At 54.3% G+C, this 24,646-nt stretch overlaps 1 protein-coding gene across 2 annotated transcripts; it reads left to right on the forward strand.

Moving 5' to 3' along the window:
* Nucleotides 1-3,203: 3,203 nt before the first annotated feature.
* Nucleotides 3,204-23,036, forward strand: CRB2 (crumbs cell polarity complex component 2; the record flags this gene model as incomplete). 2 transcript variants are annotated; one of them, XM_080927017.1, is made up of 13 exons in its annotated part: nucleotides 3,204-3,306; nucleotides 9,544-9,867; nucleotides 12,526-12,721; nucleotides 12,805-12,944; nucleotides 13,393-13,578; nucleotides 13,782-13,895; nucleotides 16,935-17,807; nucleotides 17,893-18,401; nucleotides 18,796-18,961; nucleotides 19,871-20,645; nucleotides 21,149-21,265; nucleotides 21,487-21,613; nucleotides 22,812-23,036. In XM_080927017.1, 13 exons carry the CDS (start codon nucleotides 3,204-3,206, stop codon nucleotides 23,034-23,036), a joined length of 3,855 nt encoding a protein of 1,284 aa, XP_080783143.1. The 2 variants fall into 2 exon arrangements, with proteins under 2 accessions (XP_080783143.1, XP_080783144.1); XM_080927018.1 differs by lacking the exon at nucleotides 9,544-9,867.
* Between the last annotated feature and the right edge of the window lie 1,610 nt (nucleotides 23,037-24,646).

Raw genomic sequence — 24,646 nt, forward strand, 5'->3', positions numbered from 1 at the left:
GTACAAGCTGGGCCTTGCTAACCATGGGCTTAGGGTTAATTGACTGTAGACACAATTTCCAGTTGGGAAACCCCTCCAGCAGTTTGCACAGAGCCCATCCCCCTCACCTTGTTCTAGTGAGGAATTTTTGTAGTCTTGAATATCTAATCCTCCTGGGTCTGCATCGCCACACCCTGCTTTTGTGCTAGGAGTCGAAACCAGGGTTTCAAGTATGCTAGGTCAGCCCTCTTCCAAACATGGCCCTTGGCTGGGTCTTTTGATGATCGTGAGACAGGGGGTGCCTGTGGCAGTTAGTGGGGCTTGGATTCAGGGTGATGTGTTTGTAGGACAGACCACCCAGCTCAGGAATTTCCCACAGACCTTTCATATGAAGTGCTGTTTGAAATGATGATTAAAAATTATATCTATGCCTGTGTGTCATGTGGAGGCCAGAGGAAACTGCTGGATCCTTTAGAACTGGATTTGTAAACCGTTCATTGTGAGTTGCCATTTGCATGCTGGGAATCAATCCCAAATCCTTTGGAAGAGCAGCAGATGCTCTTAATCACTGAGCCATCTCTTCTGTCCTTGGAGTGTTACTTTTGATGGGGAATGCCCAGAACACCAAGTGGCTTGCCTAGGAATGGTGGGCATTAGCTGGGCAGTGGTAGCACATGCCTTTAATCCCAGCACTTGGGGTGCAGAGGCAGGATGATCTCTGTGAGTTCAAAGCCAGTCTGGTCTATAGACTGAATTCCAGGACAACCAGGGCTACACAGAGAAACCCTGTCTTCAAAACAAAACAAACAAAAGAATAAGGAGTATTGGGTTGGGGAGATTGCTCAGTGGTTAGAGCACTGGCTGCTCTTCCAGAGGTCCTGAGTTCAATTCCCAGCAACCACATGGTGGCTTACAACCATCTGTAATGAGATCTGATGTCCTCTTCTGGTGCATCTGAAAACAGCTACAGTGTACCTATATATCATAAATAAACCTTAAAAAAAGAATAAGGAGTATTTTCCATAGTTGTTACTACACATAGAATGTGCTGGGAATACAACCACCACACAAATCTCAGAAAGATGGCTCCTTGTTCCTGGGAAGCATACTGAAATTATCGTTCTTTGGGGAAACTGTATACCCATCACAGAAGCACTTAGGCACTTGGATTGTGACAGGACACACTCCTTATCTCTTGGCCTTGGAAGGTGGCTGTCACATCCCAGGATTCTATGGGTAGGAGCGAGTTTCTTATTTCATTACGGTCCCCAGTGTCGCCAATAAATTTACTTCCAATCTGAAATACATTTAGCTTAAAATGACTTTCTGCTTTTTATTGTAACTAGCACTTGCTTGGCTGTTTCAAACACTTTAATCCTTAAACACAGTTCATCCACGAGACAGTTCTATCCACTGAGGGCTGTTGTTCTTAACTTGGAAGTTAATGAGGCTTAGAGACACTAAGTGACTTACCCAAGGTCACAGAACTCGAAAGTGGGTGCTGGGGATTTGATATGCTCTCACCGCTGTATTCCTCTCTGATGTGTCTACCACGTCAACCACGAGCAGCCAGCTCTTGCTCTAGGTTGTGTTCCTGAGCTCCTCCGCCTCATCTGACACGCTCCAGGGGCGCTCTGTCCACTGCATTCCTCACATGACCACTAGGTGGCGACTTTAGGATTAGTGCTGGGAGTGAGCTCCTGGGCGAACGGTCCCTGTCTGCTGCCTGGCTCCTCTTCACAGCCCGCTCCCTTATCTCCCACCCCTATTGCCACCCCCGGGGTCCTGCTATTTAACATTCTTGGTGCCATTTAGATCCCTGGAGCAAGGCACAACTGCCCTGTAAAGTCTCACGAGGCTGGAACTGTTACTCCTATTTTACATATGACACAAGAGACTCAGCGCGTGCGCGCGCGCGGGGGGGGGGACTCATGGGGGGGGGAAGGGAGGGGTTTCGGTGCCGATCCATTTATCTGTGCTCCCCCGAGAGTGGAGCATGACTTCCTCAAGACTAGAGATAGGAGTCCCAGGTTAAGTGATAACGGGTGGGTGTTCTAGAAAACAGGACAGGCCTCTCATCCTGGAGAGAAAACTGCAGGGTCCTGACGGAACTGGTCAGCCAGGCCCACAGAACCGGCAGTCCTCTGGGCTGGTGACACCTAGGGACTACTGGCTACTGATACCTTGTGATGCTCATTGTCCCACCTGGTGTTTCCCCAAGGACATTTCAGAGTCCCAACCGCTGCTTTGCCAGGGCTTTCAGGGGCAAAACCCATCATCACTGACCTGGGCCAGAGGGTGCCCTCTGCCAGGGGCTCATTTCAAGAAGGTGGATCCCTTAAAAAGGAGCCGCTGCCCCAGGTGGGGCAGCAGGCCATGGAAGAAGAGGTGCTTTTTGATGTGTTCTGAGAAGATGAGAGCTCCTGGCTCCACCCAGTGCAACATGTGACTATGAGGTTAGACAAAGAGAAGGACTTTTCAGGAAGGAGTGTGGGAACACCATTGGAGCACTGTTTTCCGTAGAGAGCCACTCAGCGGAAAGGTCCACCTTGGACAGCAGGGACATTTCTAAAGTTGCAAACACCAGAGACAAAGATCAAGGGCAAATGGGGAGACGAAAAGGCTCCGTTTGGCTGCTGAGGGCGTGGGAAGGGTAGAAAGGAGTCAGGGGGGCACGTGGTCCAGGGCCCAGTGACTACCTTACCGATACCAAAAGGACAGGATCTGTGTGGTGGGACCCAGGGGGCAGCAGGGACAGGAGCTCCTGTGAGAGGGAGGTTGAGGCCTTGTTATCTCAGGTGTGGAAGGAGCAGGTTAAGTAAGGACGGGTGGGAGCGCTTCTGAGTTGAGCCAAGACGGGAGGATCAAGGCCTGAAACTGCGGGGTAGCTGAGCTCTTGCGGGAAGTCGGACAAGCCCCACGAATCCTGGCTAGCCCCATGGACTGGACTGCCTGGCAAGAGGGCTTGTGCACTGAGACCCAGGGTCAGGCCCAGGGCCTTGTCTGGAGCTGAGGCCTCCGAAGGGGCTGGTGTCTGCGAGGTGCGGTGGGTCAGACCCTCTGCGAAGATCCAGCGCCAGGAGGAGCAGCGGGAGGCGGGGCGGAGGGGGAGGGCCGGAGGAGGGGCCGGGCCTCTGTCCACTTCGGCAGTGCTGGTTGGAGGGACGAAGGGGCGCGGAGCCCGCCGTGCAGAAGGTTCCCACAGGCAGGCAGAGCCGGCTGCCATGGCGCTGGTGGGGCCTGTGATCTGGGACTCTAGACGAGATGCCTACCTCCTGTTGCTGCTGCTGCTGCTGCTGCTGCTGCTGCCGCCTTGGGTGCCGGCTGGTGAGTTTGGCTGGGCCTGGGGGTGAGTGTGGCTGGCCTGGCCTGAGAGAGTGGTAGATCTAGAGGGAAGATTGTCCCGGGGGCCCTAGAACGTGTGGGGACAGTGGGGGTGTTTGGGACTCACTTGGAGACCTCGGAGTGTTCTGGTACCTTCATACTGAGGAGTCCATGCAGTGGGGCCAGGAGGATGAGGGCTGGTGTGGTCTGTAGAAGCCAGTCTGGGAGACCTGGCGTGGTGTGGTGTAGTGTGTTGAGGGGAAAGCTGGGAATCTTGGTGTGAGGGGCGACTCAGGGAAAATGTGCCGGGCTAGATGGAAATGTGTGAATTGGAGAAGTTTCAGAAAACGCAGGCAATCACCACAGAGTCTGCGGGAGTCATGTGTTGACCTGGAGTGCAGGTGACACGTAAAGTTGCCAGGCTGCGGAATTTGATTGTAGTCTGAGGGGATTGAGTGTAGAGAGTCGTGTCCTCACTGAAACTGGCTGTAAGTTGTCCTGCATGTTCAACTGGCCTTTCCTGGCAACAGGAGGTGTGGATGTGGGTGGGGCTACATTAGGATAGGGGAGGGGGAAGAGAACCAGAGTTGGGGAAATGCTTGCCCATATCTCTCCCTTCTATGGGTCCTCTGCCAGCACTTGAGGGGCGACCAGTAGAGCTGTTCTGGGTCTTTGGGATGGCTAGGGATTGGGGGGGGGCACGTATCTGTGTGTCCCCTGCAGCAGGTCTCTGGCATTCCTCAGCTATGCTGGAAGGGCTCCCTGAAGCCAGCCCAGGCAGCCAATTTGGCTTTGTCCAAGTGCATTCAGCACTGAGTCTGGAATTCCTACTGGGGGGTCTGAAGGACGCTTTGGCTTGGTCGCTATAGTTACAAGGGCAGTGGGGAGGGCCTGGCTTCCCCTGCAATCGGTGAACCCCACCAGTGGCATCCCCCTGCCTGCCTACAAAGCAATAGCCTCTTCTTCTGGGGAAAGAGGGAGGATGAGGACCCTGGATATGGTGAGGACCCTGTGTTTTAGGGAGGAGACCAAATAAAGGTCAAGGAAGGGACTTAGAAGCTGGTAGCTGAGGCAAATGAGGGTGTAAAAACCAGGCAACTCCAGGCTGTCTGTACATTAGTGCATGAGGTTCTGGGCTGTGCACCTTGGATCTGTTTCACGCACAGTACACAGATGCCCATGACAGCTGCACAGATGTGTGTCATGGACTAGGATACACATTACAACAGGACACGTGTCCACAGGCACATGCCCGGCCTCCCCTGTGAACTCACTGGTAAACTTGCTAATGAACCTCCTGTGTATTGCCATATACACAGCACATGCCTGCATACACCGATTGTGCACACGCCAGTTGTGCACACACCAGCAGGCCTGCACTGAACACTCAGGATTGTTCACAAATATGGACTGCGATGTGGGCAAGCAGAGGTGTATATTTCCCCCGGACCCCTCAACAGGCTCTCAGGGGCCATTCCTCTATGACCTCTGTGTGCAGAGCCCATCTCTGGGGACCCCTGAAGTTAGAGTGGAGCTCTGCAAACGCTAGTACCCAGAGCTGACTGAGCAAGTGGAGGTGCCAGGGACTTTGTGACTTGAAAGATAATTTCCATCCCAGAGGCGATGAAGGTTCTGGAGCCTCTGGACCAGACCTGACCATCTATCCCTACCAGGCTCTGAGCTGGGCCCCTCCATCCCAGCCACTCCACAGCAGAGGATTGCTGGTTGCTATGGAGAGGATGAGGCATCTTGGACTACAATGGAACCTTGGGTTGTTCCCACCCCCACCCCTTCCCTGAACACCCAGGGAGCCCAGTGCACAAAGGGGCAGCCAATAGTCTCTAAACCTGGCCCCTCCTCCAACTGAAGGGGTGGGGTTGTAGGAGAGAAACAGGGATGCTGTATACTTCCAAAGAATGTGGGGGTGTGCTAGCTACTGGGCTCCTGGAAAGCTTTACTCATGCGTGATCACACCAGGCACTGTGTGGAGAGAATTTAGCCCTCCCAGCAGCCTGGGGAAGCTGGCTTTCTACCTGTTTACAGAACAGGTAAGCAAAGCCCAGAGAAGATTCCAGCTTGTGTAGGGTCACAGAGCAGTGTGCTGCGGCAGGACAGGGCCAGCATCACAGCAGGAGGTGGTCCTCTAGGTGGTCACAGCTCTTCTTTGTACCTCTGTTAAGTGAGGCCAGGCCGTCATTCATTCCAACGATTGTTTCCAGACTTGAAGCACTAATGCTGTAAATCTGTAATGTAGGGATGGCCAGGACCCTTCAACATCAAGGAGATTGTTTTGTTGTTGTTGTTGTTTTGTGTGTGTGTGTGTGTGTGTGTGAGCATGCACACACACAAACCCAAGTGTGGAGGTCAGAGGACAACTGTGGAGTTAGCTCTCTCCTTCTACCGTTCTGGGTGTTCTGAGGGTCAGATTCAGGTCATCAGCTCTCCAGAGCAAGTGCCAGTACCTGAAGAGACATCTCATTAGTCCTCAAGAAAATTTTAGAGGGAAGCTCATAAATAATCACTAGGGAAGCTGTTCACGGTACCGGGGGCAAGTTTGAACCCTCTCTGCATGTCTTCCTCTCACTCACTGAGACCAGGGACTAGCAACCCCAGTATGTACCTTGCTGGGCGCTGCGTGGGAGCACCTAGGCTTGCCGTTGCTGTTATTGAATTAGACCTTTGGCCTCAGGGCTGAGCATTTCTGAAAGTATGTCTAGGCTTCTCTGTAGCGGTAAATATTAGAAAATGGTGATTGGTTCTAGGCACCACACCACATTTACTCTCTGTCCCCATTACCGCCACATTTCTCTGCCTTCCGGGGTGTCTCTCCCTTTTCCAGATGAGTGGGTGTTGAGTGTCAGTGACCCTTTACTGCACTTCACCCCCTGGGGCCCTGAGCTGGTTAGTTTTATGTCAACTTGACACAAGCTAGAGTCATCAGAGGGCAGGGAGCCTCTGAACCTCTGAGAAAATGTTTCTGCAGTTAGGCTGTGGGCAAACTCTACAGCACTTTCTTAATTAGTGGTTGGTGGGGAGAGGGCCCAGCCCATTCTGGGTGGGGTGTCTCTCCTGGGCAGGTGGTCCTGGGTTCTAAAGGAAAGCAGGCTGAGCCAGCCATGGGAAGCAAGCCAGTAAGCAGCATCTGCCATGGCTTCTGCATCAGATTCCTGCCCTGTTTGAATTTCTGTCCTGACTTCTTCCCTTGATGAACAGTCATATGGAAATGTGAGCCAAATATACCCTTTCCTCCCCAGTTTGGTTTTCATTCTGGTGCTTCATTAGGCGAAGTGGGACACTAACTAGCTCAGGTGAGTAGTTCCTAAGCTGGGACTGGTGCAGAGGCTTGCCAGATGCTAAGCTCAGGGTAGACAGGGTGCTGCTTTCCCAGAATACCTTATATACTTCCCGAGTGCTGGGGGTGCAGCCCAGGGCTTTCTCATAAGCTATGCACGTTCTGGACCAAGAAGCCACACACTGTTCCTCGGACCTCTAAGACTTTTCTGGTGAGGGGAGGAAGGGCTGAGGACATATTGGGTTGACAGTTTTTTGACACACAATTTCACATGCTTCTGAAGATGCAAGTTTTCAGGCTCTTTATGATGGGAAACTTTTTTTTTTTAAGTCTCCCCTTTCTAGGGTAAACCAAATATACCAAGATGGCAAAAGATGCCTGGCCCTCGTACACAGCACTCACGAGGTGGAGGTGACTTCAGGCAATGACTGCACACGTTTGTTTCCCTGCCTGCTCTCCTCAGGGTGGGGCGGGGCGCAGGTCGAAGGAAAGGGCCAGCATCCTGTGTCTGTGTCTGTTAATCTCTCCTCTGCCAGGTCAGCCCAGGCAGTCTGAGAGGTCAGGAGGGATTTGTAAAGATAAGCAGTGGCCTCTTGTTGTCCTGGCAACAAAACCCCGCCCCTCCAGCTAGTCCCTAGGGAGAACTCCTCCCCTCCCCTGCCCAATCTGCCTCCTGGGTTCACTGTGGGCTCGTGGGCCACCCTGGAGTGCGGTGGGACTGGAAGTGAGGATTGTCTGAGTTGTAAAACGACAGATAAAACTGCGGACGTGACAGGTATCTAGGCAGCGAATGAAGGTTCTGGCGGAGCAGGCTCTGGGCCTGCTTGTACCCCCCCTGCTTTGCTCCTCTAGAGTCGGCCTTTCAAACTGTGGGCTGGGCTCTGGGATTTCTCACAGTAACAGCCCTCTGCTGGGAGCTGGGAGGACCCAGAATGGAGCAAAGCCTCCCTCCCCTGATGCTGTGGTCACTAATATAGAGGATTCAGAGCTAGGGGCCAAGCTCTAGGTTGTGAGGGATTCCTTGGGCCACAGAGATAAGAATCTGTACTTTGTTGCGGGATTACAATGGGAGTTCTTGGCTTGGGGCCAGTAGTCAGGTGCTTTATAAGAGGAGTTATAACCACTCTCCTCCTGGGGCCTTTTGGGCCAAGGGCCTCTTACCATCATGGCCACTGCCTTTCGAGGAGGCTTCCTGGATGTCAAGGCATCCTATACATCATTTTGAGACTCTTCACAACACTGAATCTGTCTGATGCGTCAAACCATGCTTTTTCCTGAAGGTGTTCCATCCACTAATGGCAGCAGGTCGCAACCATCTTCCCATCTCCCATCAAATTGTCTTCTCATCCCCATAGGGCATCTATCCTGGGATACCCAGACTTCCCAGTCTGTCCAGTCACAGAAGCAGAGGGCACTGCACAACCATGTCTCCCTGGGTCCACTATCCCCATGGCTTGCTGTCTTCCATCTTGCTTAGACTGCTGAGGAGCTTGGATATCTGGCCAGCAGATGCCCTGCCCCCATGGAATGTGGACGACGCCGGAGAGGCTGCCAACCTTATCTGGAGGGGAGGGGGTCTTCACGGTCTGGGGGAAGGGAAGGTGCAGGGCCTGATGCTCAGGTCTGGTTAGTGTCCGAATGACAACTAGGGGGGAGGGTAGGTCCTGGAACTCCAGGTGGTGGGTAGAAGGGCTCCTCTCCCTCACATTTGTGTCTGGCACCTGAGACTTTGAATCCTTCTTTTACTCAAAAGGAGGAGGGTGTTCAGTAGAAGCCTCTCACCCAAGGTCTCGAAGATCACGGTTCTCTGAGCTGGGTTTGGACTCAGGCCTAATAGTGACAAGGCTTTCAGGCTGGGATGGAGGGAAGAAACTAGATTCACTGAGTTTGTCTTCTAAATCAACACCGGTGCTCCAAGTGTGTAGGTATCAGTGAGTAGGTCCAAGTCACTAGACCTGCTTTGTTTTAGGTATTTGCTTGTGGGGGATGGTAAGTGCTAGAGATCCTCTGGAAGGCAAGCTGGCAGGAAGGCAGGACCAGGATGGGTTAGGAGTAAGAGAAGCTGAGCCAGGTCCTGCCTTTGAAGTCGCCCCTTCTTGTCCCAGGGCTGAGATCAGAGTCTCAGGTTTCAGTGAGGGATGGAGTTACCAGACCCCCAGTGGGGGGTTGTGGGGGAGGGTGGGGGGATAGAAGCTATCCTGTCCTTTGACTCCTCCACCCCACTTCAGGCTGCTGAGGGGACACAGGCCTGAGGAGCTCTTCCCTGGGGCAGCGGAACAACCTGGCAATTGCCATCTATTCCTTGTTAGTTTATCATGTGATGTCAGCAAGTCTTTACTTACTTGAGCCTCTATTGCTTGTCTGTAAAGAGAACATAGGACAGTCCAAGCCTCCTAAGGGTGCTGTAGAGAGGTTACCAGAGAGCTTGGGCAGTATCTGTTCTGCAATACTGTCACAGGGGAGCCACCCTTCCGTCCACTATCTCTGCTCCATAGATACAGCTAAAACCTTCTTCAGGGGCTCAGGCTGTAGCTCAGTCCAGAGAATGGTTTCCTTTCACCAAATGGTTGCCCCAGCACTGACTCCCCAGCACTCCACAAACCTGGGTTTGTAGTGTAGGCCTATAACCCCAGCACTTGGGAGGTGAAGCAGGAGGATCAGAAGTTTAAGGTCATTCTTGGATATATAGCAATTTCCAGATCAGCTTGGATTACAAGATAGTCCTTCTCAGAAACAAGTACAAAATAGGTAAATAAAACCACCTCAGCTCCAGGTGTAGATCTCTTCATTTGTGATCAGCTTGTGGACGCCCTTGGTGTGCACATAGGTTCTTGAACATGGATAGACCTGTGTTACTGTTAGGCTTGTGGCTAACAGTAAGGGGAGAGGGTATCATGCAGACCCTGCCTATATTGCTGGATTGTTTTCCTTTTTTTTTTTTTTTACAGGGCTGGTTCCTTCAGAGACTCCAGGTGTCTGTGCATCAGATCCATGTGCTCCGGGGACCAAGTGCCAGGCTACAGAAAGTGGTGGCTATACCTGTGAGCCCTTAGAGCTTGGAGGTTGTGCTACTCAACCATGTCACCACGGTGCACTGTGTGTGCCCCAGGGCCCGGATCCTAACAGCTTTCGTTGCTACTGTGTGCCTGGATTCCAGGGACCCCACTGTGAACTGGACATTGATGAGTGTGCATCCCGGCCCTGCCACCATGGGGGTACCTGCCGAAACCTGGCAGATCACTATGAGTGTCACTGCCCCCTAGGCTACGCAGGTAATAGTACTGGTCACCTTGGAGGGTTGGGCCATGGTAGGCATGGGGCCCATCAGCTACTCATAGTGTGAACATCCCGATTACACTTTGGCTCAAGTCTAGAGATGCCTCAGGCTGGCTGGCAGCTTGGTTAACCACTCTTGCAACTGCTGTTTCTTGGGTCCACCTGGCAGGTGGGATCAGTGCATGTGTGTTTGGGTGTTAACCTGGGGCCTGGCACATACCAGTTGCTTGACAAATAATGCTTTTTGACCCTGCCACAGAACTGAGTGTGGTCCACACTGGAGGTGGGGAATGAACCTCAAGCATCCCTTACAGGGCACACCTGTCTGCTTTGGCTCTTATGAGGATGTCCAGATGGTTATTTCTAGCATTTCTTCAGTCTAGACCTTTGTCAAGCTGTCATGTAGACCCTGACTTGCTCACCTGATGGGCCCTGGCATGCCTCGGGATGTAATTCAGACCGCAGTCCTTTAGACATTTTGGCACAGTGATCCACTGCGATGCTTTCCTGTTTGTGATGGGGATGAGTCCCTTGCCACCCTTGTTCCCTAGAGAGAAATAATGACCGGCATGGATACAGACGGCTCTCTCTTCCAGGGAACACCTCACCCTTCCTACTCCTACATCTGCTTTCTAGAGCTGCCCTAGTGTCAGGAGGGAGGGGACAGCTGGGAACAGATCCTCAAAGGGTGTTTAATTTAGTGCAGTCTGGAGTCTGCAGTATAGATACTGGGGTCTCCATCAACCCTTAGTTTAGACATTGTGCTCAGACTGTGAGGCAGTTTGAAGTCCCCTCTGAGCAAATGGTACAGACTGGGGGCCAAGTTGCAGAAAGGAGGGCATGGAGGGATGAGATGGCACCTTGGCGAGAGTTGACTGAGACACTAGTCCCTGAGTCTTTCCTGTCTCAGGGACTGAAGACTGTGCAGGTGAGACTCTTGTCCGGGCAGCTCTGAGGGTGCTCTAAGCACTTGCTTGTGTCATAGTCTGTATATGCTTCTGTGGGGGTATCTGTGTCTGTCAGCCGGCATGTGAGCACTGTGTGTGCAGGATACCCGCAAATGTGATGTGAGCAGGCAGCTTTTCATGACTCATTTCCCGCCTGCTCACAGCAGGGTGGGGGAGTTGGGATTCCAGGCGGCCTGGGCCTGGCTCTCCCTGGCACAGAGGATAGGAGTGGGGCTGGAGGGTCATGGGAAGGAGGAGTCCTGAGGGTGGCTGGGAAGTAGGGAGTGCTCCAGCTGGGGTCAGCTGGTTCCTGAGCCCCCACGACAAAACCCACTTAGGTGGCGGGACCTGTCTCATAAATCTCCACACCTGGAGATTCTCCATCTCCCTCTGTCTCCACCCCTATCCAGGGGAGGGCCAACATGAACTCGGGGGTTTCCCCAGAGGCATGGGAATTCCTAGGAAGAACCAGAGACTTCCAGTTTTAAAGTCAAGACAGCACTGGAGTTGGTGACCCTACTTCAGTGTGTCCTGTCCAGAGTGGCCCTCTTCTGTGGGGTCCCTTCCTCACATCCTGCTCAAAGCTACCAGTCAGTCTTCTGAACCACACTGTCCTGCTGTGTTGGTTGTCCCTTTCATGGTTGTGGTTAACTACTTAACAAGAAGCAAGTAAAGCGAGGAAGAGTGTACTTGTGGGCATGCTGTCCATAATGGTATGGACCACACAGCAGAGGAAGGGGAGGCACCTGCTCACATTGTATCCTCTGATGCTGGTGCTCTGGTTGCTTTCTTCCCTTTCTTTCTTCGTTTTCTCCCCGTTTTTATTCAATCCAGGATCCCAGTCCTGGGAGGGTGCTTCCCAGACTCAGGGTGGATCTTCCGTCTTCAGTTGAACCCTCCGGTAAACTCCCTTACAGATAGAGCCAGAGGTGTGTCCCTTAGAGGATTTCAAATCGGGTCAAGGTGACTGACTATAAAGATTGACTATTATTATCCCAACCAACAACTTATTACTATTATTATTATTTTAAGATTTAATTATGTCATGTGTATGTGGGTACTCGAAGAAGAACCCCGGGTGAGGGGATGTTCTCTGAACATCTTCATGAAAGCTAAACTAAGCAGGTCTGCTCTTAAGGCAGGTGTGAATTGCTTAAAGAAGGTGCTGGGAATGGAACTCCGGTCCTCTGGAAGAGCAGGAAGCTCTCTTTATGGCCGAACTCTCTCCAGGCCCAAAGCCTGACCTCTCTTGATGAGCAGGAGTCTGATCGGGCCCTCGTACCTGATGTCCTCATGCCTTTCTCCTGCCATTCTCCTTAGGTTCTGTCTTCTCTCCATCCTCCCCCAGGGCATTTATGCCTCTGCCTTAAGACAGGTGCCACCAACTGTCATGATAAGCCTTATCTCAGTTTTCAAAAAGCTGTTCCTGAAGAATCCCTCTGTTCCACCCATTCCCAGCTCCCTAGAACAGACCCTGTCCTCTCTTATTGAGGTCAACATTATTAAACAGTAGCCCTTTCTGGTCCCACCGCGGTGAGGCTGTCAGGACAAGGAGGGTCTTCTGGTTTCTACCCGGCTGCCTGGGTCTATTGGCAGCACTTCCTCTGAAAGAGTGAGGCAAATGGGTAACTGAGGCAGATTTGAGCTGCTGGTCGGTCCCCTTTTGCCCCTCTAGATGTGGTCTCTGTGTCTCTTGTCTCTGACCAGGCCTGACCTGTGAGGCCGAGGTGGACGAGTGCTCGTCAGCGCCCTGTCTGAACGGAGGCTCGTGTCTGGATGGTGTGGGTTCCTACCGCTGCGTGTGTGCACCGGGATACGCCGGCGCGAACTGCCAGCTGGACGTGGACGAGTGCCAGAGCCAGCCGTGCGCGCACGGTGGCGTGTGTCACAACCTGGTCAACGGGTGAGCCCTCGGCGGGGTGCCCGGGCTGCGGGGAGGTGGGCTGCGGGATGGGCACGCGCTCAGCTCCCGCCCGCCCACACCAGTTTCCGGTGCGACTGCGTGGACACGGGTTACGAAGGCGCGCGCTGTGAGCAGGAGGTGCTGGAGTGCGCCTCTGCGCCCTGCGCGCACAACGCGTCCTGCCTCGATGGCTTACGGAGCTTCCGCTGCCTCTGCTGGCCAGGTGTGTGCTCATCAACCCCCCCCATTGTGTGTGTGTGTGTGTGTGTGTGTGTGTGTGTGTGTGTGTGTAAGGGAGAGAGATGCTTGCCTATTCGGTGGGGCAGGTATGAAGCTGCATGCATATATCAGCGCAGTCTGAGCCCTCTGAGACCTGCGTGTGCAACCTACTTGTGTGAATCACAGTTTCCTGATCTGCAAACAGGGGTTGCTAACAGCACCTGCCCCTTGGGTTGCAGTGAGGAGTAATGATGTACCTGGCACACAAGAAGGGTATCTAAATGTTAGTATATAGAATTCATAGTAATTGGTGATTGCTGGCTATTACTAGTCCCTATTGTCCCTCTGTCAGTATCCGCATCCTGATGTCCCTGTCCAGCTCTGGGTTGGCTTGGGTCATGGAGGGGAACTGCCTAGACATAGGTTTCCTGATGTCTTCATGTGTGTCCCAGGCTTCAGTGGAGAGCGGTGCGAAGTGGATGAGGATGAGTGCGCTTCGGATCCCTGTCGTAATGGGGGCCAGTGCTTGCAGCGCTCTGACCCGACTTTGTATGGGGGTGTTCAGGCCATCTTCCCCGGAGCCTTCAGCTTCAGCCACGCTGCTGGCTTCCTTTGCAGCTGTCCTCTGGGCTTTGCCGGTGAGTTACCTGCTGGAGAAGCTCTCAGCCAGGGTTTAGAACCCCAAGGATGGATCCAACCTGGCTTTTACTCCACCTGACTCCATACCTTCCTCTCTCTCTCTGGGTCTCAATTTCCCTAGTTGTAAAATGGACCCTTTTGGTACTGGTCTGGCTCTGAGGGTTCAGGCAGCAGTCACACCTGCCCCCCCTTTTTAAAACAGGGAATGACTGCAGCGTGGATGTGGATGAATGTGCTTCAGGACCGTGTCTCAACGGGGGCAGCTGCCAGGACCTGCCCAATGGTTTCCAGTGCTATTGCCAGGATGGATACACAGGTGCTCAGCTGGGGTGGAGGGATGCACAGGTGCTCAGCTGGGGTGGAGGGATGCACAGGTGCTCAGCTGGGGTGGAGGGATGCACAGGTGCTCAGCTGGGGTGGAGGGATGCACAGGTGCTCAGCTGGGGTGGAGGGATGCACAGGTGCTCAGCTGGGGTGGCTCTGGCATGGAGGTCATATGGTCCCTTGTGGCTGAACGTGGATTGCTGCATACAGGAAATGAGGCTAAAGGTGGCTGTGGCGGCACAGGTGACAGCTGAGGGGTGTGCGTGCCGAGCTAGAATCCCAGCTAAGGGGGAGAAACCGGTCAGTTTGAGTACAGTCAGGAAGGAAGCAGGGAGTGTGTGGTACCAAGGCTGCCAGGTGATCTCCTGCCCCAGGGGAGTGAATGTTGGCTGGTGACTTCAGCCCTGTAAGTACTGAGTGTCTGTGAAGCCAGGGCCAGCTGGGGGAACTAACCCCAGGGGCCTGGACTGGAGTCAGAACTGGAGCTCATAAATGGATGTCAGGTGGCCGGGGCCCTGAACCCTACTATCAGATCAAAGAGGGATAGAGCCTCAGTCCAAGCAGAAGCAGGCAGCACTGTGCACAGGTGCATGCCTTCAGGAGGACATGCTTTGGCTCTGGGGAGCTGTGCCTGCGTCAGTGGCTGGAGTGTGAAAGTTCTTCCTGCAAAAACACTCAGGAACTGCACACAGACTTTTACTCTCTAGTGTCCCTGCCCCCGCTGGAATGTGGGTAGCACTCCCCCACAGCCTGGCATTCCTGCCTAGCACACAACATGGGCTCTTTTTTCCTGCAGGTTTCTGGAGGCACCTTCCTTTGTTAGGGGAAGGAACTGGAGATACATTCCCTTTCTCCTGTCTTGGCCACTCAAACATATTGGGGCTCAAAGCCCCCCATGTTGGGTGGCCCATGCCCTATCCACTGTTCCTATTGCTTGAGTTCCTCCCTTCCACATCCTCCTTCAATGGCCCACCCCTCCATAGTCTCACAAGAGAGCGTTTACCATCCCTATCTCACGGACGTGGCAGTGAAGACTGGAGAGAAGTGTCCTAAACAGTGTCTGTGGGAACCTAGATCTTTCTAGTTAGACAGTTAGTGACTGACAGGGAGGGAGGGCTCTGAGTTCAGAGTCCTGGAGGAGAGATCCTAGCTGTGAGGCTGGGCACAGAGCCCAGCCTCCCTTGAGACACCAAAAGGCTCTGGACTGGAAGGTCAACCTGGCATTCCTGAGTTGGCTCAGAAGGACGCAGGCCAGACCGGGAGCCCTGTTCCTAAGCCTTGGTGCATCTGTAGGTGATGATGGGGCTGTGGGTGCTGGGCCCTTTTCTGGGGAGCCTGTGGCTCCTAGCAGGTAGGAGGATTGGGGCCTCTCAAAGGAAGAGTTTACAGCGGGTGCCTGGTGATTGTGAGGAGGGCTGACTTATCCTCATGGACTCCTCCGGGCCTGGGTCTCTACAGCTGAGGTGTGGGGGTGAAGATGGCCTCTGTTTGTGTTGTGAAGGTTCTGGCTGAACTCTTTGCCTTTCAATCATGAAAGGGAAGATGGGGTGGCACCTTTCAGGCAGTACCCTGGGTCAGACTCCAGGGTAGAGGGACTGAGGAGTGAGCCCTAGGATGCTTGCTGTGCTCCGTGGTACCCCTGCGGATGCTCCGTGTCTACAAAGGCTCTGCCAACCCCTTTCACTGGGTACTAAGGACGGATTCAGGCTCTGGGGAGCCCTGTCTGAGTGATGGTGGGTTTGGGTCTTTGAACTGATCTGGCAGCCGTTAGGTCAGCTACCTTTAGCGCTTCCTCCCCATGGGCCTGCGTACTGGAGGCTTTCCATGGAGATCTCTGGTCCGGCCAGGTGCATGGGTTCAGACAAAGGGGAGAGACCTCGGGCAGGGAGGGAGAACTGCATCCACAGCCTCCACTGCTGGAGCTGCTCCACCTCCATTTCTGCTTCAGTTGCTCCAGGATGTTGGGTCAGGCTAAACCAGCTGAAGAGCTGGCCAGGGGTGTGCAAGGGAGCTCGGGAGAGCAGATCTCTTCTCCACGCAGCAGTTCTCCACGCATACCGCTCTTATGACGGGAGTTCTCAGACAATGGAGTGATTCCTGCACACCTTTATTCCTTCTGGATAGGATTCTTACATACAGTCTTGGTTGGGGTGGGTCAGGGTCTGACGGCAGGTACTTCCTATTGGCTTGGCCTGAGAGCTTGGGAAGACCTCATCTACTTATGGGAGGGGGTGGTCCTGCTTCTACGTGACTGATGGCTGCAAACCTCTCTACAGGCAGCTGTAGGAGGCATAGCTACATGTGAGGGGCCTGACCTCCTGGGAGTTTAGGGAAGCACCTTAGAGCCACCAGGGCTTTGGCCTACCGGAATCAGGATGCCATCTCACACCTCCCCACCCATCTCCAGACAAACCAGAGGTTTCTTTCCAAGATGTCATCTGGCTGTACTCCTTTGGTGCATAAGACGCAGCCACTCACCTGCAAACAAACCCTCTATGAGGGAAAACTGGAGCCCTCTGTGGGCTATGCAGGATGAGGAGGCATTTGAAAATAGTAAGGACAGTTGAGGCGTGGTTTTCCAGGAAATACTTAGAATAATAGCAAGTTCAAGGCTTTCAGAGGCCAAGGCTGAGGCTTGAGGGCCTGGTAGGCCTAGCCTATGACAGTCTTGAACACCAAGGTGAGTGGCTGGGTCATATGCAGCAAAGGTGTGTATCGGGGTGACACCTTGGAAAGAGGCCTCTGGTTACTCTGGAGATGGATGGGAAGGAACTTCTGAAGGCAGCTGACCTGAAGGCTGCCAGATCTGGCAAAGCCAGAGGCATGGGGTGGAAGACGTGGAGCCAGAGAGCGCTTCCCCAAGTCAGACCCACATGGCATGGAGACTTTTCAGACATGGCCAGGGTTGGGAACCCTGGGGGACCTGGTGTGTAGGTGCTGAGGTCAGCATCACCATGAGGCGTGTGAGTTCTGGTCGGAGACCGTGGCTCTGGCACGGTGTAGCGACGCTTGGCTGATCTCTCCCCTTTAGGCCTGACATGTCAGGAAGATATGGATGAATGCCAGTCAGAGCCATGCCTGCATGGTGGAACCTGCAGCGACATTGTAGCAGGCTACATCTGCCAGTGCCCCGAGGCCTGGGGTGGACATGACTGCTCTGTGCAGCTCACAGGCTGCCAGGGCCACACCTGCCCACTGGTTGCCACCTGTATCCCCACCTTCAAGTCTGGACTCCACAGTTATTTCTGCCGCTGCCCACCTGGGACCTATGGGCCTTTCTGTGGCCAGAATACTACCTTTTCAGTTGTGCCTGGAAGTTCTGTGTGGGGATTGGTACCAGCTGGTGCCTCCCTGGGTCTGGCACTGAGATTTCGGACCACAGTGCTTGCTGGAACCCTTGCTACTCTCAAGGACACTCAGGACAGCTTAGAGCTGGTTCTGGTGGGGGCCTCGCTCCAAGCCACACTCTGGAGACATGGTACCGCTGTGCTTGTCCTTAGACTGCCAGACCTAACCTTATATGATGGGCATTGGCACCAGGTGGAAGTGACACTCGGCCTGGGAACCCTGGAGCTGCGGCTCTGGCACGATGGCTGCCCTGGCCAGCTCTGTGTGGCCTCTGGCCCTGTGGCTACAGGTCCTACAGCCTCAGTGGCTTCTGGGTCTCCGGGTCCCTACTCCATCCATCTGGGTGGCGGAGCCTTTGCTGGCTGCTTCCAGGATGTGCGTGTGGAAGGGCACCTTCTGCTGCCTGAGGAGCTTAAGGGAAATGTGCTCCTGGGTTGTGAGCGCAGGGAACCTTGCCAACCTCTGCCCTGTGCCCATGGAGGGACCTGTGTGGACCTGTGGACTCACTTCCGCTGCGACTGCCCAAGACCTTACCATGGGTCCACATGCACTGATGGTGAGGAGGTAGCAGGTGGGGAGGTAGCATTGATGCTGGGCCCCTAAGCCTGATGGCCTCACTCCAGCACTGTTTCTCCCTACAGAGGTTCCTGCTGCCACCTTTGGCTTGGGTGGCACCATGAGCTCAGCCTCCTTCCTGCTCCGCCAGCTGCTAGGCCCAAACCTCACTGTGTCCTTTTTCCTCCGCACTCGTGAACCTGCCGGCCTGTTGCTCCAGTTTGCCAACGATTCAGTTGCTAGCTTAACTGTGTCCCTGAGGGAAGGCCAGATCCAGGCTGAGGTGCTGGGTCATCCTGCTGTGGTCCTCCCTGGGCGCTTGGATGATGGTCTCCCCCACTTGGTGATGCTCAGCTTTGGACCTGACCAGCTCCAGGACCTGGGCCAGTGGCTGTATGTGGGTGGGAGGTTCTACCCCGATGACACCCAGCTGTGGGGTGGGCCCTTCCGAGGCTGTCTCCAGGACCTACAACTCAACAGTATCCATCTCCCCTTCTTCTCTTCTCCGATGGAGAACTCAAGTTGGCCCAGGGAACTGGAAGCTGGTCAGTCCTCCAACCTCACCCAGGGCTGTGTCTCTGAGGACATGTGCAGTGTGAGTACTGGGAGGGGGTCCTAAGCTAGAATCTGTGCTATGACAGAGAACTGAGACCCAAGACAGCCACATGAGCCACTCACATTCCTGTGACCAGAGTGGCAGGGCAAGAGTACCCCATCTCCTCCCTGTCCAGTTGTTCTTTCCTTCTCAAGGTCCCCTTTGTATCAGTCCCAGATGACAGCCTTGGAGGAAAGAGACATGGAGGCTCACCAGCTGGAATAACCTCATACAGACTAGATTAGCCTCTTTAGCTGGGCCCTCAGATGAATGGCTTCACCTCTACGTGCCTACATCTGCAGGGTAGGGGTGGTGACAGGCTCCTATTGACTCTGACTCTGCGGTGAGGTGGTCTTAGAGGTGACTGCTCACTGATGTTCCGACTCTTCCACAGCCCAATCCCTGTCTCAATGGTGGAACATGCCACATCACCTGGAATGACTTCTACTGCAGCTGCTCAGACAACTTCACAGGGCCCACCTGTGCCCAGCAGCGGTGGTGCCCCCGGCAGCCGTGCCTGCCGCCTGCCATCTGTGAGGAGGTTCCAGATGGCTTTGTGTGTGAGTTTGTGTCCTGGGTACCGAAGATGGTTAGAGATCCCTTAGGGTTTACAGGATGTTGAGTGGTGGACCAGGAATGCCAACAGCCCCAATATGGTGGGTCACTGCATTCTGAGAAACAGACTCTTAGGGGAGGTGAGCATATGCTGGGGTTTCCAAGGCAACTTCACAGGAGCCACAGGAGAGGAAGATTGGGCAGGGGTGTGTGGCATGTGTGAGGTTTTAGAGTTCTTTGAACAGCTGAAACACAAGATTATGAAAAGTGCTGCAGGAGATGGGCTGGGAAGTTGGTGTGGGTTTTGATGTCCTCCAAGCAGCTCAGAGACCAAGGGGGCTCACATTGCTCAGGCTAGCCCTGAACTCACCATGTAGCAAAGAAGTGGGTGATCTTGATTTGAACTTGTGATCCCCCTGTCTCAACTTCCCCAGTTAAGGGACTACAAATATGGGCCCCTTTACCCAATTTTTTGGGTGTTAGGAATGGAACCCAAAGCCTCCTATATGCCAGGCAGTCTATCAACTGTCAGACTTACAGAGGGTAAGGAGGAGAAGGATGCGCAGGGAAGAGCGAGCCTCCTTCAGGAAGGACGGAAGCAGGCTAGATTTTTGAGGAGTTAATATTACTAATATGTCTAGGGCCTTCAGGGTACCAGGTATTGAGCTTCCCTTAGGATTACCCTGGAACTGATTCCCTCCAGGTGGAGAATGCATAAGGGGTGGAAGAGGGAGCTGCAGTTTCTGAGATCAGGTGACAGGTGGGTGCCTGCCTGGCTCAACAGTTGTGGATTGTGGACCCTACCACCTGCACGCTTGGGGACAGGGTGGTGTAGGAGAAGTCTGGCAGGTCATTTCCCAGCGACTCTCTCTCTCTCTCTCTCTCCCTCTCTCCCTCCCCCACCCTCTCTGCAGGTGTGGCTGAGGCCACGTTCCGCGAGGGCCCCCCTGTTGTGTTCACTGGCCACAATGTGTCCTCATCGCTTGCGCTCAGCGGGCTCACCCTGGCCTTCCGCACACGCGACCCCGAGGCTGGGCTGCTGCGTGCTGCCTCCGCTGCGGGTGCCCACTCCAATATCTGGCTGGCGGTTTGCAATGGCTCGCTGTTAGTAGATGTGGCGGGCTCGGTGCTGCCCGCGCCCGGGCCGCGCGTAGCTGACGGTGCCTGGCATCGCGTGCGCCTAGCCCGGGAGTTCCCAGAGGCCGCCGCCTCGCGCTGGCTGCTGTGGATGGACGGCGCGGAAACTCCCGTGGCTTTACACGGCTTGGGCGGCGACCTGGGCTTCCTTCAGGGCCCAGGTGCCGTGCCTCTGCTATTGGCCGAGAACTTCACGGGGTGCCTGGGCCGTGTGGCGCTCGGCGGCCTCCCGTTACCCTTGGCGCCACCGCGATCAGGCGTGATGTCTGGGGCACGCGAGCACTTCGTGGCCTGGCCCGGGTCTCCCGCCGTGAACCTCGGCTGCCGGGGCGGGCCCGTATGCACGCCTTCGCCCTGCCTGCACGGTGGCACCTGCCACGACCTCTTCGATGTCTTCGCTTGCTCCTGCGGCTCCGCCTGGGAAGGACCCCGCTGCGAGGTCCGAGCTGACCCATGTCGCTCATCGCCCTGTGTCCGGGGCCAATGCCACGCCCGCCCGGATGGCCGCTTCGAGTGTCGCTGCATTCCGGGCTTCTCTGGCCCACGTTGCAGGTGTGGATGGCAAGGGGATAGCTGTGGCAGTGGGTAGAGCTGACTGCTGATTCACCATGATTGGAGTTTGGAGGGAATAAGTTCTCCGTAGTTAGTTCAGTTTGGTGCCCATAAAGATAAAATACAGGTTAAAATACTCGGCAAAATTTGAATTTCAGGACAACATTGTGGTTTGGGGAGAATTAGGACAGAACTAACCAGGGAGCATGATTTTGGAGCTTTGCAGCAAACTACCTTAATGATGTTTCCTTCTGCGTCCAGAGCAGTCTAGCCCTGGGCTAGCTCTCCTCTCTCCTCAAGTTTAGGAGCTGATTTGCACTGCCCTTTATTGTCAGCACTTATCAAAGGCCTCAGCTCAGCTCTTGTGGGGTTGGGGGAAGTGGCAGAATGACGGCCCTGTTCCTTTGCTTCTTGGGGAAGGCTGTAGAAGGCCGGCCTGTATTCCCCAGGTAGAAGAGCTATGGCCCCTCCCTGCACCTCATTGCTTTTGCATTTCTCTGCAGGTTGCCGATCCTGCCTCAGGGATGTAGACTCAACTCCACCTGCAAGGATGGCACCCCTTGCGAGGGTGGCCCCTTAGGCACCAACTGCAGTTGCCAGGAAGGCCTTGCTGGCCTCAGGTGGGTCTGGAGACCAGGGCCTGGGGTGTTGTTGACTGGGAGCTTGCCCCCCCCCCCCCCCCCCGGGATTCCCAGCCTGGGTAAGGGAACCGAGGTCCTCCTTGTTTTGTTCCTTATTGACTAGTGACAGATGATCCACTGGTCTTTGGTTCTTCTGGGACTTCCAAGACCATTATCTGTGGGTGGGAGGACTTTGCTTTCTCAGCCGCTGTCTCTTCCAGATGTCAGAGTCCCGATCAACCCTGTGAAGCCAGCCCTTGCTTGAATGGGGGCACCTGCCGGGTAGCCAGTGGCATGTTTGAATGCTCTTGCAGTGCAGGATTCTCTGGCCAGTTCTGTGAAGTGGTGGTGAGTGGTACCCAGGGCTGGGCGTCTAGGACTCTTTAGACCTTAGCAAAAGGACAATGGGCAGGGAGGGCATGGCCCTTGTGCACTTGACAGTGGACAGGCTTTGCTGAGAGTGAGAGAGGATACTTAGGCCCCTTCTAGTACCTCATGTTCTCACCTTAGGGAGAGCTTAGGGAGCCCCCATCTATCAGACACAGTCTGGAGCTTCCCAATGATATCCAGGGTAGTGACAGTGGGGACAGGTTGGGGTCTTCCAAGTGGACTCTGGGACTGGCTTCCGAGACTACAAGAACATGGACTCTGTGGTCAGTCTCCTTGGGTTCCAGAGCCCAGTTTCTGAAGCAGATCAGGCTTGGGCATTATTGGTATCCCTTACCCCAAGGAGGCTCAGCTGACAGAGGTCTGGGCCCTGTGTGATCAGCACACAGCTTTGGAGAGGCTCTGAGCCCGTGGTGGGTGCTGAGAGAGTGTTATGAAAGGACAGTCTGGGGAAGTTCCTGGCAGGCTGGCTGTAAGCAAGGAGTCTCCTTTGCTTCTGGGAAGAGTTCCTGTCAAGGTGAACTTTATAGCCTTTACCGCCTCACCTTCCCACTATAACCCCCCCCATACCAGGGGGAGGAAATGGCTTTACAGCTCCTGCTGAAGTACTGGAGAGGGGGAAGGTGTGAGCTTTATAGCTTTGGGGCTCCCTTCATCCGGGCTGAATGCTGGGATTGGGTAAGCAAGTGACAGGCAGTAAGTAGGCCGAAAGACTGGTGAATGGCAGACCCTGGTGTCTGGATTGCTGGGGTTCTCATTCTGGGACTTGGAATCTTTACTGGGAGCACCATGGGACTCTGTAACTAGAAATGGAGAAATGCTGCCCTCACCCCCAAATCGGGCTGTCAGAGCAATTCTTGCAGGAAGGCAGGCCATAGTGAATTCTATCTATCCTTGTCATTAGTGGGCTCAGTTTTTTCCAGCTCTGCTTTCTGTTCCTGCTTTACTTCAGCTGACTGTTGTTGAATTCTGTGACACTCCCCACAAGCACTCCTGGAATGTCCACTGTCTACCCTCCTAGCCAGGGCTATGCAACACTCCCCTAGCATTGGCTGGGACAGGTGGCTTCCTAGCTTCTTTGTTTGGACATCCCAGGGGCTGTCTCTCTCACTAACTCTGGGACACTTCTCTGAGTTTTCTTGTCTTCCATCTATTGCAGAAAACCCTGCCTCCGCCTCTGCCATTCCCACTGCTGGAGGTAGCAGTGCCCGCAGCCTGTGCCTGCCTTCTCCTGCTCCTCCTGGGCCTTCTGTCAGGAATCCTGGCTGCCAGAAAGCGCCGCCAGTCTGAGGGCACTTACAGCCCGAGTCAGCAGGAGGTGGCTGGGGCTCGTCTGGAGATGGATAGTGTCCTCAAGGTGCCACCAGAGGAGAGACTTATCTAGGCTTGCCTGGCTGCTGGTGCTATGTCCTGAAGGTCCTAAAGGCTTACTGTAGGACTTCTACCTGGAGACCCAAGGAGACTGTTTCCAGAGCTGGGACATCCACAGGATGTGCCCCCACGGTTGGCAGCCTTTGCCCTGTCCACTGTGGACTCAGGAAATGGGAACAACTCAGGGAAGCAGAGGAGGCTCAAAGAGTACACACTTCTCTGACCTGCTGGGCTGTATACAGGGCATATGTGGGTGCCCATGATATGACAGGGTGTGTGCATGTGTGTGTGTGTGTGTGTGTGTGTGTGTGTGCATTTTTCTGCCTGGGGAAGAGGAGGAAAGAGAAGAGAGGAAGAATGAGGATATACACAGGGATGTGTTGGTCTGCAGATTGTGATGTGTTACGACTGGGGACAACCCAGATGGATACCTCTGAGACAGGGGCAGCCCAAGGCTGCACGGTCTCTAGTACTGAACAGCCCAAGCACCTAGACTTTGGTCTTGACATCTTGTTCAAGTTCCAAGGACAGTCCTGACCCTGGAGAAGCAGGGAAAGGGAGGAGTTTCCTTGGTTTCCAGAACAAAAGCCCTTTTGGGCAGATCAGACTTGACAGTGCTGTGGCCATGTCTGTAGGGCAGGCGTGCAGGAACCAAGGCGCAGATGTCCTGGGCTGTCCTGCCTGCGACGGGCTTTTGCTGGAGTAGAGCAACCTGTCTGCCTACCTCACACGACTACTCTGAGGATCCGAGAGACAGGCAGAAAACCCCAGAAGCCGTTCAAACTTTCAGTCTGATGGAAAGAACACCCTTTGGGGTGTTGGAATGTGTCTTGCCTGCTTAGAGTTGAAAGGGCTTCTTGGGACCTTGGCAAGGCCAGAGGGAGAGAAGAATGAAGATGCCATGTCCTCTGTTCCTGGCCCTTGCAGACTCACCATCTTGTGGTTCTCTGGCAAAGGCTGCCCCTTTGCCTGCAGTTCTGTTGCCAAGGAAGGCCTCCATTGTGTGCCAAACACAGTTCCCAGTGGATGGACAGCAGGCGGCTTCTGCACTGGTGCTAGGCTGCAGAAGCAGATTACATCCTGTGGATACTAAGTGCCTTGACTTCTGATGCCCCCACCCCCCATCCCCAGGGCACTGGCCTGCAGGTTTAGCCTCCTGTGAACTTCCCAGAGCCCTTTGACTTGGAGATGTGCCCTTTGTCATCCTTGTTTACCAAGTCGTGCCTACCTTCTTACTGTTGTTTCCATGTGCAAATGCCTGGTGGCTTCCTTTTACACAAGGAAGCTGGGTGATTCCGACTTGGGAGTACTGGGGGTTCAGTAGAAGCTTTGATATTAGACCCTGGATGCTAAGCTAGAACGCCCACTTGGTTCTTACCCTGCAGTGGCGGGGCCACTTTGCTCCCAGCTCTCTCCATGTCCCTTAGAAAAGGAGAGAGGAAACAGGTTCCTGGGTGAACTGTTGCAGCTGCCAGCTCCTGTTTCCTGTGGAATGCCAGTGTAATGAAACATTCCAGTTCCACATCACTGTCACCAATGTGGCCTATACAAGCACTCACTTGGGGTAGATACTGTTCTTGCTGAGATCCTGCCCCCTTGCCCATCCATAATTCCCTTGCTGGG

This window comes from Micromys minutus, assembly GCF_963924665.1.
Source record: "Micromys minutus genome assembly, chromosome: 13".
NCBI lineage: Eukaryota > Metazoa > Chordata > Mammalia > Rodentia > Muridae > Micromys > Micromys minutus.